Source organism: Talpa occidentalis, unplaced genomic scaffold (assembly GCF_014898055.3).
Source record: "Talpa occidentalis isolate TD23 unplaced genomic scaffold, MPIMG_talOcc4v2.1 talOcc4.11, whole genome shotgun sequence".
NCBI classification, from domain to species: domain Eukaryota; kingdom Metazoa; phylum Chordata; class Mammalia; order Eulipotyphla; family Talpidae; genus Talpa; species Talpa occidentalis.
Window position 1 is genome coordinate 50,891,685 of NW_023601104.1, and position 16,874 is coordinate 50,908,558.

At 39.4% G+C, this 16,874-nt stretch overlaps 1 protein-coding gene across 5 annotated transcripts in view; it reads left to right on the top strand.

The window, feature by feature from the left end:
* Window positions 1–16,874, top strand: part of PRORP (protein only RNase P catalytic subunit) — a 132,470-nt gene that overhangs the window by 42,406 nt on the left and 73,190 nt on the right. For all 5 annotated transcript variants that reach the window (XM_054689878.1, XM_054689879.1, XM_054689880.1 and 2 more), the window contains exon 5: window positions 4,698–4,805. In XM_054689878.1, the coding sequence (XP_054545853.1) occupies window positions 4,698–4,805 (108 nt within the window). The remainder of the gene's footprint in view (window positions 1–4,697; window positions 4,806–16,874) is intronic.

A 16,874-nucleotide genomic window follows, 5' to 3' on the forward strand; every position in this document is an offset into this window, starting at 1 on the left:
CTTTGATTTTATTTATTCTTTTAATAACTTTTTTTTTTTTTTGGTCTTCTTTCGTTGTTATTCGTCCCTCTGAGGTTCTGGCTTTAGGATTCCTTGTAGTATTTTTTGGAGTGGGGGTTTATTCGTAATGAAATTCCGGAGTTTCTCTTTGTCTGGGAAGGTCCATATTCTTTCTTCATGGAGGAAAGAGAGCTTTGCGGGATAGAGTATTCTTGGTTGGCATCTGTTTTCTTGGAGTCTGTTGACTATGTCCTCCACTCTCTCCTTGCCCGTAGTGTTTCTTCAGAGAAGTCTGATGTCAGCCTGATTGGTTTTCCTTTGAATGTTATCTGTTTCTTCCCTCTTGTCAGCTTCATTATTTTTTCCTTGTCCTGGATTCTTGGGAGCTTTACTATTATGTGTCTTGCTGTGCTTTTCCTTTCGTCGTGGAAGTTTGGTGTTCTTCTTGCTTCTTGTATATCAATTTTCAGCTCCTTCTTCGCATTTGGGAAGTTCTCTTCAATTATCTCCTGGAATATTTTCTCTGTTCCTACATCTCTCTCCTCTCCTTCTGGGATTCCTATAACTCTTATATTTCCTTTCCTCATGGAGTCAGATAGTTCCCGAAGTCTTTCTTCATTCTTTTTCCTTCGTACTTCTCTTTCCTTTTCTGTTTTGGTTCTTTTTATTTCTGTGTCTTCAAGAGAACTTATTCGTTCTTCCATTTCATCTATTCTGCTTTCCTTGCTTTTCCCAGAGTTCTTTAGTTCCTCCATTAATTCTTTGATCTCCTGCATTTCTTTTACTTCCCTCTTTAGGGACTCAATTTCCTTCTTCTGATCTATCACTTTTTTAATCATGGCAATTTTAAATTCTCTTTCTGGAAGGCTCAGAAGTTCTTCCAAGTTGCTGTCGTTGCAATCTGGGGAGTGGTTTTCTTTTTGTGGTGTGCTTCTTTCCTGAGGAGTTGTTAGGTTGCATGTGGTTCTTCTACTCCCTACTGTCTGTTTTCTAATTTGTCGTATGCGTTGGGACACTGTGTTGCTCGGACTGACTGACATCTTGGGTGAACTTCTCCGCTCCCCTCTGGCTCTTCCAGGAGCCATCTCTGTCTTCTGGGGGAGCTTTCTGCTGGTTTTAGGCAGTTTTTACTGAAGAAATGTCCCTGTTCTCAAATGGCGAAGCGGGATGCAGTCCCTGTGCCTCCGGTTTCAGGCACACTCTTCTGCGCACCCGGTCTGCCCCGGACGTGGGTGGGCTCAGACTGCTGGTCGGAAGGGGCCTGGCGTGGAATAACTTCCTGGCTGGCCACTGGGTCCTACAGAAGCCTTCTGCCCTTTTCAAGCAGTCTTAAGAAATTTCCTGTTTTATGGGGTGTTAGTGACTTTTTTTTCCTGGTCGCTAGGTGGCGCCAGAGATCTCTCCTATTGTCCTTGGGGGGCTGTTTTTCGCCTCCCCCCACCCCGTGGGACAGGGAACAGAGCGGGAATGGTAGGGTACACCTCAACAGCTTTGGGGTGCTGTGTCTGCCTTGTGCCCCACCGTCGTGGAGAACCCATGCCCCGAATTTTCGTGCCCCGGGTCTCAGTTCAAAGCCCTCAGTTCCAGGACGTGGGCTGTAGCCCAGTTCAGTGGCGCGGGAATGGCGCCTTTTGCACTGCTCCCGTGCCTGGGCGCCTGGTTCCTGCTCACTCAGGGAGGGACCTTCACGTCAGTGAGGACCTCCGCGCGTCTCCCCGCAAGCCTAGATCGTCTCCCCGCAAGCCTAGGTCGCAAGCGCGGGGACCTGGGCAGCTGTGATCCCGGTCTGCACTTGCTTTTCAAGCGCGCCGAGCGCGCCGCGTTTCCGCGCAAGCTTACCGGCAGCCCGGGCTGTGTGCGCGTCTCCCGGAGTCTTTGTTCTTCTCTAATGGCGCCCGGAGCCGTTCCCTCACCCCACGGCGGATCCTGCAGGGTTTGCCTCAGCTCCGGTTCACGGGGTGTGGTGGCTGCAATAGTTCCTTTCCACGCACAGTCCCGCTTGCTGCGTCGTTTGTTCTTGTGGGTCGTTTTGGTTTGTTGTTTCCCTCCTCTCTGCCGGTCGGAGAGTCTCATGTGCATTTTGAAAAGAATAAATATTCTTCCATTTTGGGGGCTAATATCCTTTAGCTATCAATCAAATTCAAGTGGTAAACAGCATGGTTTATGTCTTCTGTATCCTTACTGATTTTGATCTACCTGTTCTACCTGGAAAGGAGAGTGTTGAAATCTCTATATGTAATTGTAGAATTACCTGTTCCTTTTTTCAGTTCTGTTTAATATTGTTTCATATATTTCAAGTGCTGTTCTTATTTATGAATATGGCTTCCTGATATATTGATCTTGTTATGATGAAATGTTTTTATTTTTTTGCAGTTCTCCTCTTCTTGAAGTGTATTATGTCTAAAATTAATCTTGCCTCTCCAACTTTTAAGCTTACTAGTGCATGATATATATTTCCCCCTACATTTTAATTTCAGCTTATCTGTATCTTTAGGTTTAAAATATATCTACTATAAACAGTATTTTATTTTTTTTTATTTTTTTAAATAAATTTTATTTTTATATTCCCCATACAATTGCAGCCCCCATATTTTGACCCCAATCCCTCCCCTCCTCACCCCCCATCCCCCATAGAGTGTCTCTGGTTCATAGTTTTTTGTTGATTTTGATTTTCACTTTCTTATAGTTTTTTATTTTCCTGGTCCCTTATTTAAGTTTTCTAGATTCCTGCTATGAGTGAGACCATCCGGTATTTTTCTTTTTCTTTCTGGCTTATTTCGCTGAGCATGATCCCTTCCAGCGCCATCCATGTTGCTGCAAATTGCATGTGTATAAACAGTATTTTAATAGTGTTGTTTTTGAACATTATACTTTGCTATCTGTTTTCTATTTATCCAGGGTTTTTTTTTTGTCCCTCTTTTCTTCCTTTCATGTTTTTCTGGGTTAATCACTTTTTTTTTAGTATTTCATTTAATTTTTGTTTGTTTTTATCTCTATCTTTTCTGCACTCATTTTTAATATTTGACTTGGCTTACAATATGAATCCTTAACTTAATCTAATCCACTTAGTGTTTAGGTGTACCATTTCACATAAAAAGTAGGAACCTTGTGGAATTTCATTTACCTCTTAGCTTTTGTATTATTATCATGTATACCACATCTACATATGTTTTAAGTCCTGTAATGCATTGTTACGGTAATTTTTGCTTTAAGCAATCCTGTCTTTTAAAGAAATTAAAAGGAGAAAAAAATACATTCTTTTTACAATTACCCTTACATTTACCAATTCTGATTTTTAATTTCTTCTTCTAAATCCAGGTTTCAGCTGATGTTATTTTATCCATCCTTTTTTTCTGGCTGCTTGTAAGACTTTCCCCTTTAATTTTTACCAGTTTTATTATGATGTTACACTATTAGTTATGATTTTCTTCTCTTTCAAGTTTGTGCTGCCTTTAGGGTCTATAAGTTACGCTTTTCACCAAATTTGGGGAAATTCTGACTATTTTTTCAAAAACTTCTGTTTACCCTTTCCTTTCTGTCCTCTCTTTTGGACCCTAATTATATGTATAAACCTCTGTCTGACATTGTTGCACACCCTGTTGAGGCCCTCCCTATTCATGTTTTTTTTTTTTTAAGATTTATTTATTTATGAATACAAGAGCTGGGGCACAGGCCAGAGATGCGGGGGAAGGGGGGGAGGGTGAGAGGATTCACCAGAGACAGACAGAGTGGGGAGCAGAACAGGCAGACTGACCGAAACACACTGCTGAGGGGAGCAGCGGGCGAGACAGGAGGGTTTCTCCCTGGCCGGCCTGGGATGGAACTTGTGCTGCAGAGGCTGTGGACTACTTCATAGTGCGGTGCCTAACGCCTTGCACCACCAGGGAGGCCCTATTCATGTTTTTCTCTCAATCTTTTTTTCTTCAGGTTGATTCATTTCTATTGCTCCGTCAATTGTGTTCACTGACTCTTCTGTTATTTCTAATCTACTGCTAGTCTACCCTGTGAATATTTATTTCACATTTGTGCCTTTAGATTTTAGGAGTTAATTTTTATAGTTGCTACATTTGTGTTTTCACTTCTTTGCATTCATAATAGCTATATTTTCCTATAAATGCTTGAATATATTTAAAATTTGCCACTTAAAAAGTTCTTGCCTGAAAACTCTAGCATTGGTACTTTGGATTGATTTCAATTGACTTCCTTTTTTTCTTTACTGGGGATCAAGTTTTCCTGTTTCTTCCCACATTTACTAATTTTTAGTTGTATATTAGACATAATGAAGGATACATAGTATTGTCTCTGGATTTTGTTATCTTCCTCTGGGGATTATTGACTTTTTATTTGTTTGTTTTAGCAGGCTGTTAAATTTGATTAGACTCAGACACCAAGTTCTGTCGTGTATAGTAAATGTAAATCTCTACTCAGGTCTTTCAGCTGTTGCTTTTTTACTGGGCCATTTGGAATCTCTTTCATGCATATACAGATCAAGAATTAGCCAAGCATTTTGGCAGTTTTTTGTGGTTCCCTCCCTTCTTGCTTGAATGTCTTACAGATGTTTGTTTTGCCAATAATGCTAAATTATTTTAAGGAATGAATATTTTGATTTATCATAATAATAATAGTCATAGCAGTTTGTTTATTATAAAGTCCTTACTAAAATCTTGTTAATACTTTGTCTGATTTTTCTTTTTCAGGAACTTAAGAGATTTAAGAACTTTGTGAAATACTGTTCTCCTTTTGATATTGTCATTGATGGCCTCAATGTTGCCAAAATGTTTCCTAAAGTTCGTGAATCTCAAGTTGTAAGTACCAATTTAATTTTGTTATTCTAAATCTCTAGAAATAGTTTTTGTTTCCATTTGTGATCTTCTGTGCCTCTCTTAACTCCTCCTTTTTCTTTTCTCTAAAAATAAGCACCTAAAGCTGCCACAGTGCTATCTACTCCTCTATGATTCACAGTTTTCATCTCTTGCAAGCAAGTGGCGATTAGAGACTATGCCCACGTGAGAGATTAAAAAGTCTGTGTAATAAAGGGCCATTTTAACCCTTTTTATATAGCCTTTAGCTAACCTTCTCCTAGGACCCTACTCACTCTATGGGGTTATTTTATCATTTCCCTGGAGGTCACATCCCTCTATTTGTACATTATCAAGATACGCTATCAAAAGTTATTAACCCCTCACTACTCATATTTGTCTTTTCCAAACATAGTATGTTCATAAATTAACCTCAACAGGTTTTTTTTGGTGAGGTAATAATTTGTTTTATCAATTTATAAATAATTTGTTTCATTAATTCTAATAGGAATGACATGATTTTTTTACAGACATGATGAACAATTATTTTAACCCCCATTTTATAGAATTGAGAATTAGAAAATTGAGGCTCATTTTGTATAGTAAATCCTTAGAAAATGATCATAACATCAAAATTAGGTTGTCGAGAGCTCCGGAGTTTCAGCCTGTGCCTTTTGTCACTGGCAATCTATTGTCATTCTCATCCATATTTGAACTCTATTATTTCTTTGAAATTGCCACCAATTTAAAAGCTTTTTCTCAGAGATGCTATTAGTCCAATTCAGCCATTTATACTTAGAAAGGCTTGAAAGTACTAACAGTGAACAAGTTTGATTTACAGACATTTCTTCATATGCCTTTTCTTTATGCTTATGCCTACATTTTTATGATCAAGTATGTACTTTTTATTTTTTATTTTTTTAGATTTATTTTTATTTATTTATACAAGCACTGGGCACAATCAGAAGTGCGGGAGGGTGAGAGAATTCACCAGAGCCAGAGCGGGGAGCAGAGCAGGCAGACTGAAGTACACTGCTGAGGGGAGCAGCAGGCGGCAGGAGAGGTCTGCGCGCCATGTGGGACCCTCCTCCGGTGGCCGGGGAGCAGCCGGGCATTGAACCGGCACTGCAGAGGCTGCGGGCAGCCTCACAACCCAGCGCTCAACCACTGCGCCACCGGGGAGGCCCAAGTATGTACTTTTTAATCCTTTATTAAAAAACAGCACAAAAGCAAGTAGAAATATTTAAGTCTCTTTGGTACTTAAATGGCAGTTGAGGCAGTAATATTGATAAAGATATTGACAAAGCCAGAAAAGAAAGCATGAAATTATTTATCATTAATGCTTGGTAAAGCTCAGAATCAGAAGCACTCATTCTAAATCATTCCTCTTCTAATCTGTGAGAAATAATAGTTTTGTATTTATTCACCTTTTGTTTGATTTCCAGTCTCATACAAAGGACTAAAAATTGAGTTGTTAGAAATAAGCATCCTAAATTGAGCTTACTTTTTTGGGGAAAGTAACATACAAAGATAGTATAGTAGACATGTCCTCTTATGATATGGGAGGGAAATTTGAAAAATTCCCCTAGATTTGGCAAACAGCAGCAAAAAACAAAAGATGGACCTGGGAAATTATAGATATTGCCACTACTTTTAACTTTTACTCTTAAAAGAATTTAATGTTAGCAACAATCTATGTTAGAGAGACCTCAGAGAGCTGGGTGCTGGCAGAGAGCCATAGTGTACTGGTATTTATATTTAGGAAACCTGGAAACTTCATTTCAAAGATTCAGCTTAGAGATGCCACCTAAAAGTTTTTTCTCAAATCTCTGAAGCTGCAGATTTGTAAAAAATAAAGGAATACCACATATCCCACAGATCTTTTTTTTTTTTTTTTTTATTTCTTGTGTAACTCTACTCTCATGCTCTTGTGTAGCCCAGTTTTCATTTTTTAATACTTACTAGGTTGTTGGAATAGCATACCATTTTTTTCCTGTTCAGTGAATGAGAACGCAATAATTAAATGTGAAATACAGGGAAAATCTCAGTATTCTTTGATATTTCTTGGTTTCATACTCTTGGTCCTAAAAATGATATAAAAGTAAATATGAAGAGCATATATTTTAAGGAGAGTGGCATATCACCTGTCACTGTGAAGATATAGAGACCTACTATGGTCAAAAGTGATCCAGAAGATCATTTAACTTAGATATAAAAGCCTATATTTAAATATTACTTAAAATTCTGTAAAAAATAATATGGTATGGAGCTGTTTAGATTAATATATGATTTTGTTGGTTTATGATAAAGAATACTTTTTCCTTAAAGTTATTACTAAATCAGGGCTCATCTTACAGTTTCTGGTGTCTTGATTGTGAGGTCATACAATTATAGGACATGCTAAATGGAGAGACTAAAGTTCCTGACTAGTTTTCACTTTTGGCATAATTTAGGATCTTGATCAAATTATGTCTCAATTCTTTAGTATCTGCATTTGTTTTATTTTATTGAGATATAATTCAAGTACTGTAATATTCACTCTTCTTAAATATGCAGTTATGTGGTTTTTACTATATTCACAGAGTTTTGCAATCATTACCACTATTCCAGATCATTTTCACTCCCTCCAAAGTAACCTTGTATCCATTAGTAGTCATTCTCAATTCATTCCTTCCCTTAGACCCTGGCAATCACTAATACTATGTTCTGTCTTTATGCACTTGCCTATTCTGGACATTTCATATTTTCTCATAGCATAATGTTTAAAGAGCTCATCCATTTTGTAGCATAAATAAATCATTACTTTTCAATGCCAAATAGTGTTTCATTTCATATATATAACATTTACCCATTCATTAGTTTCTGGACATTTCCACTTTTTTTGGCTGTTATAAACAAAGCTGTGTGAACATTTCAGGTGCATGTTTTTGTGTGTATATATATATTTTTCAGTTTTCTAGGGTATACAAATAGGAATGGAATCGCCAGGTCATACAGTAACTTTTGTTTAACCTTTTGAGGAACTGCCAAACTTCCAAAGTAACTACCATTTTACATTTCCATCCAGCAGTACAAAGTTTGATTTTCTACACATACTCACCAATGCTTGTTATTATCAGTCTTTTTGATTATAACCATCATAGTGTGCATGAAGTGGTATCTCATTGAGGTATTGACTAACATTTCCTAATTATGCATGATATCGAACATCTTTGCATGTGTTTGTTAGACATTTGTATATCTTCGTTGGAAAAATGTCTTTTTAAATCCTTTGTCCATTTTAATAAGATTTTCTTCTATAGTTGAGCTATACTTTTTCATATATATATTCTGAATATTAGACTTTATATGATTTGTGAATATTTTCTCCCATTTGGATTCTCTTTTCAGTTCCTTGATGGTTTCCTTTGAGACACAAAAGTTTTGAATTTTGATGAAGCCCAATTTTCTTTTTTTGTCTGTAGTGTTGGCATCATATCTAAAAAAAAAATTCATTGCATTTCCAAGGTCATAAAGATTTATGCCTGTTTCTTTTGAGAATTTTATAATTTTAGTTCTTACATTTATAGTATCTGCATTTTTACAGAAACAGTCTTATGTACATGATAAGTGAACATAATTTGGAATGTACTGAAATTCAGAAAGGACTAGTCTGAGCCCTCTCTAGTTAACTTGGTTAACCTTCTATAAATCTGGGCAAGATAAGACTTGCTATTCACCTTGTAGATGTTTATTCATTATAACACATATCCTGCTTTAAAAATATTTATTTGGTTTCAAATTTCCAAAAGAAAAAATGCTCTGGTTTGCATTATTTTAAGAATGAAGGGTTCTTCTGAGTGGCTGAAGGATGAATTATATAGCTCAATTTTGAGAAGGACAGTTAACATCTTAAGATGTAGATTCAGTTACTGTTTATTGAGCACCTATTCCATGACTTACATGTTTTTTTAATTGGTGGTTTGTATCTTTTGACCCCCTTCACCCATCTGACCCCACCCTACCATGGATTTCTTGTTATGAAGGAGCAATCTCCCACCAATATGTTACTTTGACCCTTACAAACACCTCTGAAGTTTCATTTATATGTGGAATATAAAAAAAACTAAAGGGTCAAAGACAAACCTTCAAAGTTGACTACTTGGATATGAGGCATCCAAGCAAGGAGAGGTAAAAATGGGGAGGGGAGATGCACAAAGGAATTTGGTGAGGGACTGTGGGTGCTTTGGGGGTGGAAGAACTATGGTGACCACACCTGAGGGGAGAAACCATACATTTTCCAAAAATTAACAACAATGTAAAAAAAAGTACTATATTTAATTTTTAAAAATCTGAAGAAAAGGATAGTTAAGGAGAGCTCAAAATTAGATCATATTCTTTAAAGTAACATGAGTGGGTGATTGGCACTGACACCCATCAGATTGCTCAAGCCAAAATCAAGGGTTCCACCTTTAATTGCTTTTTCTTACTATCCTGTAAGGGCAGGAATGGACACAGTGCAGGTTTTCTGATCCAGCAGACCTGGTTAAGAAGTCCTGGAGCCCTCAGTGGCTTTATTCAGGTCTTTTATTGCCTGGTACACAGCAGGCAAGGGTGCTGGGGGGCCGGGAGGCTGGCAGTTCTCCCAGCCCCCAGCAAATCTTCACTCTATCTGGGCTCTCTCTGCTTCTCTTCTTCTCTTGGCTTCTGCTGCTTCTTTCTCAGCTTCTCTTCAGCTTCTCTTTCAGCTGCTGCTGGCGTCCCCGTGATGCTGCCCTTAAAAGCCCAGTCTCAGCCCAGGTGAATCCCATGTACCTATGCCCACACCCTATTCCAGGTGCCCACCATCAGGCATGCATTAAGGACCGCAGGGTTCCGTCATCTCTCCTGATGGTGGGAGGGCAGAAAAGCCTGACATTTTTCCTTACCCTACATATCCCCACTTACAATTGACAAGTTTTATTGGTCATGACCCCCCAAACATATTCTATAGTCTAGTAACAATTACTTTTTTCTTTCTCCATTAACATCATCTGTCTCCTAAACTCGTAAGTGGTCTTGCTCATTAATATTCCATTACACTTAGAATAAAATTTAAGTTCTTATCATTAATTACTAGCTCTTTATCTCTATTTTCAGCCTCATCTCTGCCTTTTTCTCTTTGTCTTTCACTCAAATATAGACACACTAGAATTTTTCCAGTTCTGTAAACATACTGAACTTGTTCCTGGCTCAAAATCTTTTTACTTGCTATTCCTTTGGCTTCTAATGTTTATTCTTCAAATGGTTGAATCATTATTAGCACCTTGGAGGTTTCCTCTGATTCTCCTTAAATTATCCTCTCTGCTTACCCACCCTCTACCTGTATTTTCATTTACACCAACATTATTTACTTCTGTGTGAACTGAAAACAGCCACAGATTCTTTCCAGTTTCTCTCAGGAGATGGAGTCTTTTTCCCCATCTCCTGAATCTGGTCTTGCCTTAAGACTTGCTTTGACCAGTAGAATATGGCAGAAGTGATACTCAGGGCTCAAACAAAGACTAAGAGATCATGCAGCTTTTGATCATACTACTGTAAGGGCAGGAAGGGCCACTGAGCAGGTTTTCTATGATCCCATGCAGACGGGGTAAAGGAGGAGAGAGTCCTGGAACCCTCAGTGGCTTTTGCAGGCTTTTATTGGGATTTACCAGGTACACAGTAGGCTGGGGGGTTGGGGGCCCGGGAGGCTGGCAGGCCTCCCAGCCCCCAGCAAGTCTTCACCCTGTCTGGGCTCTCCAGCATTCTCTGGTGATCTCTGCTTCTCCTTCTCTCAGCTTTTCTTGGCATCCCGGTGACGCCGCCCTTAAAAGCCCAGTTTAAGCCCAGGTGAATCCCATCTACCTATGCCCACACCCTATTCCAGGTGCCTGCCATCAGGCATGCATTCAGGACCGCAGGGTTCCGTCATCTATCCTAATGGCGGGAGGGCAGAAAAGCCTGATACTTTTACCTTACCCTACAACTACTCTGTGAAAAAAGGCCAGCTTAGCTTAGCTCCTTTGACAGAGAGAGAGAAAGAGAGAGAGATGAGAGAGAGAGAAGGAGGAGAGAAAGAAAAAAAAAGAAGAGAACTCAAGCAAGCACAGCCATCCCAATGAAGGCTCCAAACATAAGTAAGGTCATATGGGACCAGATAGCCTCCAGGCACCCCGCCAACTGATTGTGAACACACGAAAGAGCCTGGCTAATATCTTCTAACTGGCATATCTATCTTACATTTTTTCAATTTGGGGGTCTCCCTTCTTTTTGCATTGATGCTTAGAATCTAAACTTGAGTCTCTATATAAATAGCTAACATCTCTGTAGAGTAGCTAAATAAGAAATACATCAATAGTGTAGAGAAAACAAAAAGACTATTTGTCAGGATAGGCTCGGTCATGCTGCAGTAATAAATCCAAAATTCCTGTGGCACACACCTCTGAATTATTCTTGTTCATGCTATTGTAGGTTATCTATGTCATCATCCTTCTCATTCCAGGTCCCAGAATAACTTTCTAAAAAGTTTCCCTGTGTCGCTATGACAGAGGGAAAAAGTGGTGAAGCACATACTGGCACATAAAACTTTTGCTCAGAAACGATACCCATAACTTTTGTTCCTATTTTCTTAACAGCTAATTCAAGCCAGCTGAGTTCAGTAAGATAGGGAAGGCAATGTTAAATCGTGCCTTGAAGGAAAGACAAGTTAGTATTTTCGAAAAGTTCTAGTGACTACTACACTAAGGTTGATGATGGCTTGCTTGTCACAGTTGTCTAACTGTAGGGTAAATGAGTTAAAATCAGGCTTTTTTCTGCCCTCCTCTCCTCACCATTAGCATCTATGAGAGGCACCTATGATCTTGCATGTGCACCTGTAATTAAGAGCACTGGGCACAGGCATATAGGGACATGTATGGCGAGGGGATATAAGGGCAGCGTCGCTCTGAGGCTGGAGGACAGACGAGAGGAGCGAGTCAGAGAAATGCTGGGTGAGAAAGCTGGTCTGACCCCTGATACAGCATTAAAGGCCTGGACAAAGACTCCAAAATTATCTTTTCATCTGTGAGAACTGACAATGAATCTAGCAGCCTGCGATGGTGCAAAACACTAGCCCAAGAGCTAGAAATGAATTTCAACATGGCACCTGGTTTTGTCTGGATTCTGTTTCTGTTTTTCCAATACCACACTCCTTCACTACAGTTTTATGTGGGAAGAGATTAGGCTTTGTTGATCCTATTTTTCTAGAATGATGGGGTAGGAATTCTAAACTCTTTTTTTTTTTTAAGATTTATTTATTTATACAGGAACTGGGGTACAGGTCAGAGGCCCGGGGGAGTGAGAGAATTCACCAGAGAGAGCGGGGCGCAGAACAGGCAGACAGACGAGGACACTGCTGAGGGGAGCAGCAGGTGAGGCATTATTAGCATCTATGAGAGGCACCTCCTGTGGGTTTCTCCCTGGCCGGCCCAGAATCAAACCTGCGCTGCAGAGGCTGCAGACAGCTTCACAGCACAGTGCTCAATCCACTGTGCCACTGGGGAGGCCCTCTAAACTCTCTTTGACTCATACTTTATTAATACTTTCATTTAAGATGGATTTTTCTCTTGAGCCATCAAGTCATTAATAATTGCTGAAGTGAGATCACTTTGAGGGAACAGAGACAACATATTAACCTTTCACCTAGAAGAAAAAAAATATAAAGTGGAAATCCTCTTATTCTGTATTTTCTCTCATTATCTCCCCACATGCATACAGATATCTACCCATGATTCAGTCCTAATGTTTTTGTTTCTTGCCCTGTTTGCAGTTTGCATTTTCGATTTTTAGTTGTATGTAAGCTCCTTTAGTAGTGTGTTACAGGGGGGAAAGAACAATTTTAGTTGATTTTGCTAGCTGTTCAGAACTCTGCTCCCTATTTTTGTAGATAACTGAGATACGGTTAAAATGGCTTTAGCAGAATAAAAATTTATAATGTAATTTAAAAAATTATGGCTAGATATTAGCTTTGAATGCTTTCAGTCTTACAGCATGCTTGGGACATTGAATAGAAAATAGTTTTGTTGTAGAATTTGTTTTGATTGCCATCTCTTAGTTGGTTTTACTACAATGAGAGAAAAATAGTCAAGGGTATTCACCATTAACGGTTATTTGGCAATGAATTCTCCTTTTTTTCCTGCCACCCAAGTTATTTTCTTTCTTTCTGTTGATTTACATAACCTCTTGTAAATGTTTCAATATCATAAGACACCTAAGATACAGTAAACTATGCTCAGTGTTTTTGTCTGTATATAATCCTGGGCTTACTTTTTTGCCCAAACTGTAGAAATGTTACAGAGTTTGACAACTGTGCTTGAAATTATGTTTCAATAATGTTAAAGTAGCTAGGAAGGGGCTTCCCTGGTGGCGCAGGCTGTTGAGCGCAGCACTATGAATCTGTCCGTAGCCTCTGCAGTGCCGGTTCAATCCCCGCCGGCCTCGGAGCAACCCACGTGGCAAGCAGACCTCTCTTGTCTAGCCCGCTGCTCCCTTCAGCAGTGTATTTTGTCAGTCTGCCTGTTCTGTTCCCCGCTCTGGCTCTGATGAATCCTTTCACCCTCTTGTGCATCTGGCCTGTACCCTGGTTCTTGCATAAATAAAATAAAATCTTTAAAAAAAAAAGTAGCTAGGAAGCTCATAAATATCTTACTGTGTTTATAGTCACAAATGTTAGATTAAATATTTAAGTGGAATTTTTATGATCCCCCCTTAACTTTTAAATACACCTGTTTGAAGACTAGGCCTTACCAGTGGTCTTTAGAGGTAGGTCTTTGCCCTGTGAAGGAGAATAATGGCTGTGATGGGACACTGGTTGTAGTGTGGATGAAAGAATTCATTAGAGACAGTATCGAAAGTAGAAAAAGCAGATTTATTGAATTTCAGAGGCGCAGAGGTGAGATGAGAAATTGTTTGTCTAGCCACTGAGAGGTGTTTTTGGCTCTTTCTTGAACTCTGAGTTTGTAAGATGTCTTTAAGATTTAATACACAGATCTGCGCTAGCTATTGTCTACTAGAATGTCAGCAGAGATTAGTCTTTGTATTCCTTTAGAATTTACATCAGCTTTTTTTTTTTAAATAATAAATTTTATTTTTATATTCCCCCATACAATTGCAAATGCCCCATTCTGACCCCAATCCTTCCCCTCCCGCCCCCCACCCCCCAAAAAGTGTCTCTGGTTCATAGTTTTTTGTTGATTTTGATTTTCACTTTCTTATATTCATTTTCCTGGTCCCTTATTTAAGTTTTCTAGATTCCTGCTATGAGTGAGACCATCCGGTATTTTTCTTTTTCTTTTTGGCTTATTTCGCTGAGCATGATCCCTTCCAGCGCCATCCATGTTGCTGCAAATTGCATGTGTTTATCTTTTTTGAATGCTGAGTAATATTCCATGGTATATATGTACCACATCTTCTTGATCCAGTCATCTATTTTTGGGCATTTGGGTTGTTTCCAAAGCTTAGCTATTGTAAACAGTGCTGCTATAAACATAGGGGTGCAGGTGCTCTTTGGAATGGATGTTTCTGTGTCCTTTGGGTAAATACCTAGGAGTGGAATTGCTGGATCATATGGAAACTCTATGTTTAGTAGATCCAGAAATCTCCACACAGCTCTCCACAGTGGTTGGACCAGTTTGCACTCCCACCAACAGTGCAGGAGAGTTCCTTTTTCTCCACACCCTCGCCAACATTTGTTGTTGCTAGTTTTTTTAATATGTGCCATTCTCACTGGTGTGAGATGGTATCTCATGGTAGTTTTGATTTGCATTTCCCTGATGACAAGTGATGTTGAACATTTTTTCATATGCCTGTTGGCCATTTGCATTTCCTCTTCAGAGAAGTTTCTTTTTAGCTCTTCTGCCCATTTTTTGACTGGATTATTTTCTTTGTTGTTGTTGAGTCTCATCAGCTCTTTGCAGATTTTTGTGATCAGTCCTTTATCATTAGTGTTGGGTGCAAAAATGTTCTCCCAGTTGGTGGGGTTTCTCTTTGTTTTTGTTATTGTCTCTTTTGCTGTGCAGAAGCTCTTTAATTTGATGTAGTCCCAGCTGTTTATCTTTGCCTTCAGCTTTTAATTGCCACAGATGGGCTTTGTGGCTCTTTCAATAACAGTTGATTTTCTTGTCTGCCCAAGGTCTGGAGCTGTTTACCATGGCAGCTTCTTCAATTTCCCTCAACTATTTAAAAATTCCGATTTTTTTAATGCTAAAAATTTTTCATTTTTTATGCCAAGTCTGTAAGACAAGGTAGAGACTGAGGTTTATAAGTCCCACCAGTCTTCTCCTTTGCATCTCAAAACTTGCATATCTTGCTGCTACTAGTGTATTTGAAGGACATACTGCCCCCAACTGCTCTAAGTATTGGAATAATTTTTTTTCCCCTACATTAAGCTCTAGCATTGAAAGCTTCTCATTTTTACCACTTTCTTAAGTTTTGTTGATTAATGATTAGAAATGATATGTGGGGCCTCCCAGGTGGCATAGCTGTTGAGCGCTGGGTTGCGAAGCTGCTCGCAGCCTCTGCGGCGCCGGTTCCATCCCCGGCCACCGGAGGAGGGTCCCACATGGCACGCAGACCACTCCTGCTGCCCGCTGCTCCCCTCAGCAGTAGACTTCGTTCTTCTGCCTGCTCTGCTCCCCGCTCTGGCTCTGGTGAGTTCTCTCGCCCTCCCTCACTTCTGACTGTACCCAGTGCTTGTATAAATAAATAAATAACTCTTTAAAAAAAAAAAAAAGAAATGATATGTGATTGAAGATTACTTGTAAACATTTTCTTAATTTTAATCAACTGGTTAACAAATTTTTTTTCAAAGGGATTAAAGTGGTTCTTTCGGTGTTTTTAAAGCTCAGTTAAAGAAACAATTATTAATCCTAGTATTTCTGGGTAAAGCTTTAATTCAGGAATGGCCTTCACTTTTTACTTTATGCAATATATAGTTTTATAAATATTCATTGAATTTCTTTTAAAAAAACTCATCTTTAAAGATGAGAAATTTTAAGGTAAGTCTTTAATATGTTAACCATTAGTGGGCCTCCCCGGTGGTGCAACGGTTGAGCGCTGGGTTGCGAAGCTGCCCGCAGCCTCTGCAGCGATGGTTCCATTCCCGGCTGCTGCCTGGCCACCGGAGGAGGGTCTCACATGGCTCACAGACCTCTCCTGCTGCCCACTGCTCCCCTCAGCAGTGTACTTCGGTCCTTCTGCCTGCTCTGCTCCCCGCTCTGGCTCTGGTGAATTCTCTCACTCTCACGTGCTTCTGACTGTACCCAGTGCTTATGTAAATAAGTAAATAAATCTTAAAAAAAAAAAAAATTAACCATTAGTGCTTCTGTTCTATTGTAGAATATTGATTCTTAGATTCTTAAAATGTACATCAGAATCATCCGAAGGACTTGTTCAAACAAGATTGATGACCCACACCCAGTTTCTGATTCAGAACATTTGGGGTTGGGCTAAGTGTTTACATTTCTAAAAAGTTTCTAGGTAATGCTGATACTGCTGCTTTGGGGACCACATTTTGAAAAGCACTATTAAGTAAAAACAGTTTCTCGGAAGTAAACTCATATTGCTTTACAAATACAAGTAATTATAGAAATTAGATACTCAACATCATTCAAAGTCTTAAGAGAATCTTAGATTAGAAATCTATTTTAAATACATGAAACTCATTTTTAGGTACTGAAACTTGGTCCTAAGAATAATATACTTCTTCCGGGCCTCCCCTGGTGGCACAGGCTTTAGAGTGCCACGCTGTGAAGCTGTCCACAGCCTCTGCAGCGCAGGTTCGATCCCTGCTGGCCGGCGAGGGTCCCACATGGTGCAGCAGACCTCTCCTGTCGCGCCCGCTGCTCCCCTCAGCAGTGTATTTCAGTCAGTCTGCCTGTTCTGTACCCCGCTCTGGCTCTGGTGGTCCTCTCACCCTCCCGTGCATCTGGCCTGTACCCCAGTTCTTGTATAAATAAATCTTTTAAAAAAAAGAATAATATACTTCTTCCATTTTCAAATAGCACTTTGCCATATTTCCATAACCCACAATTATGTTACCAA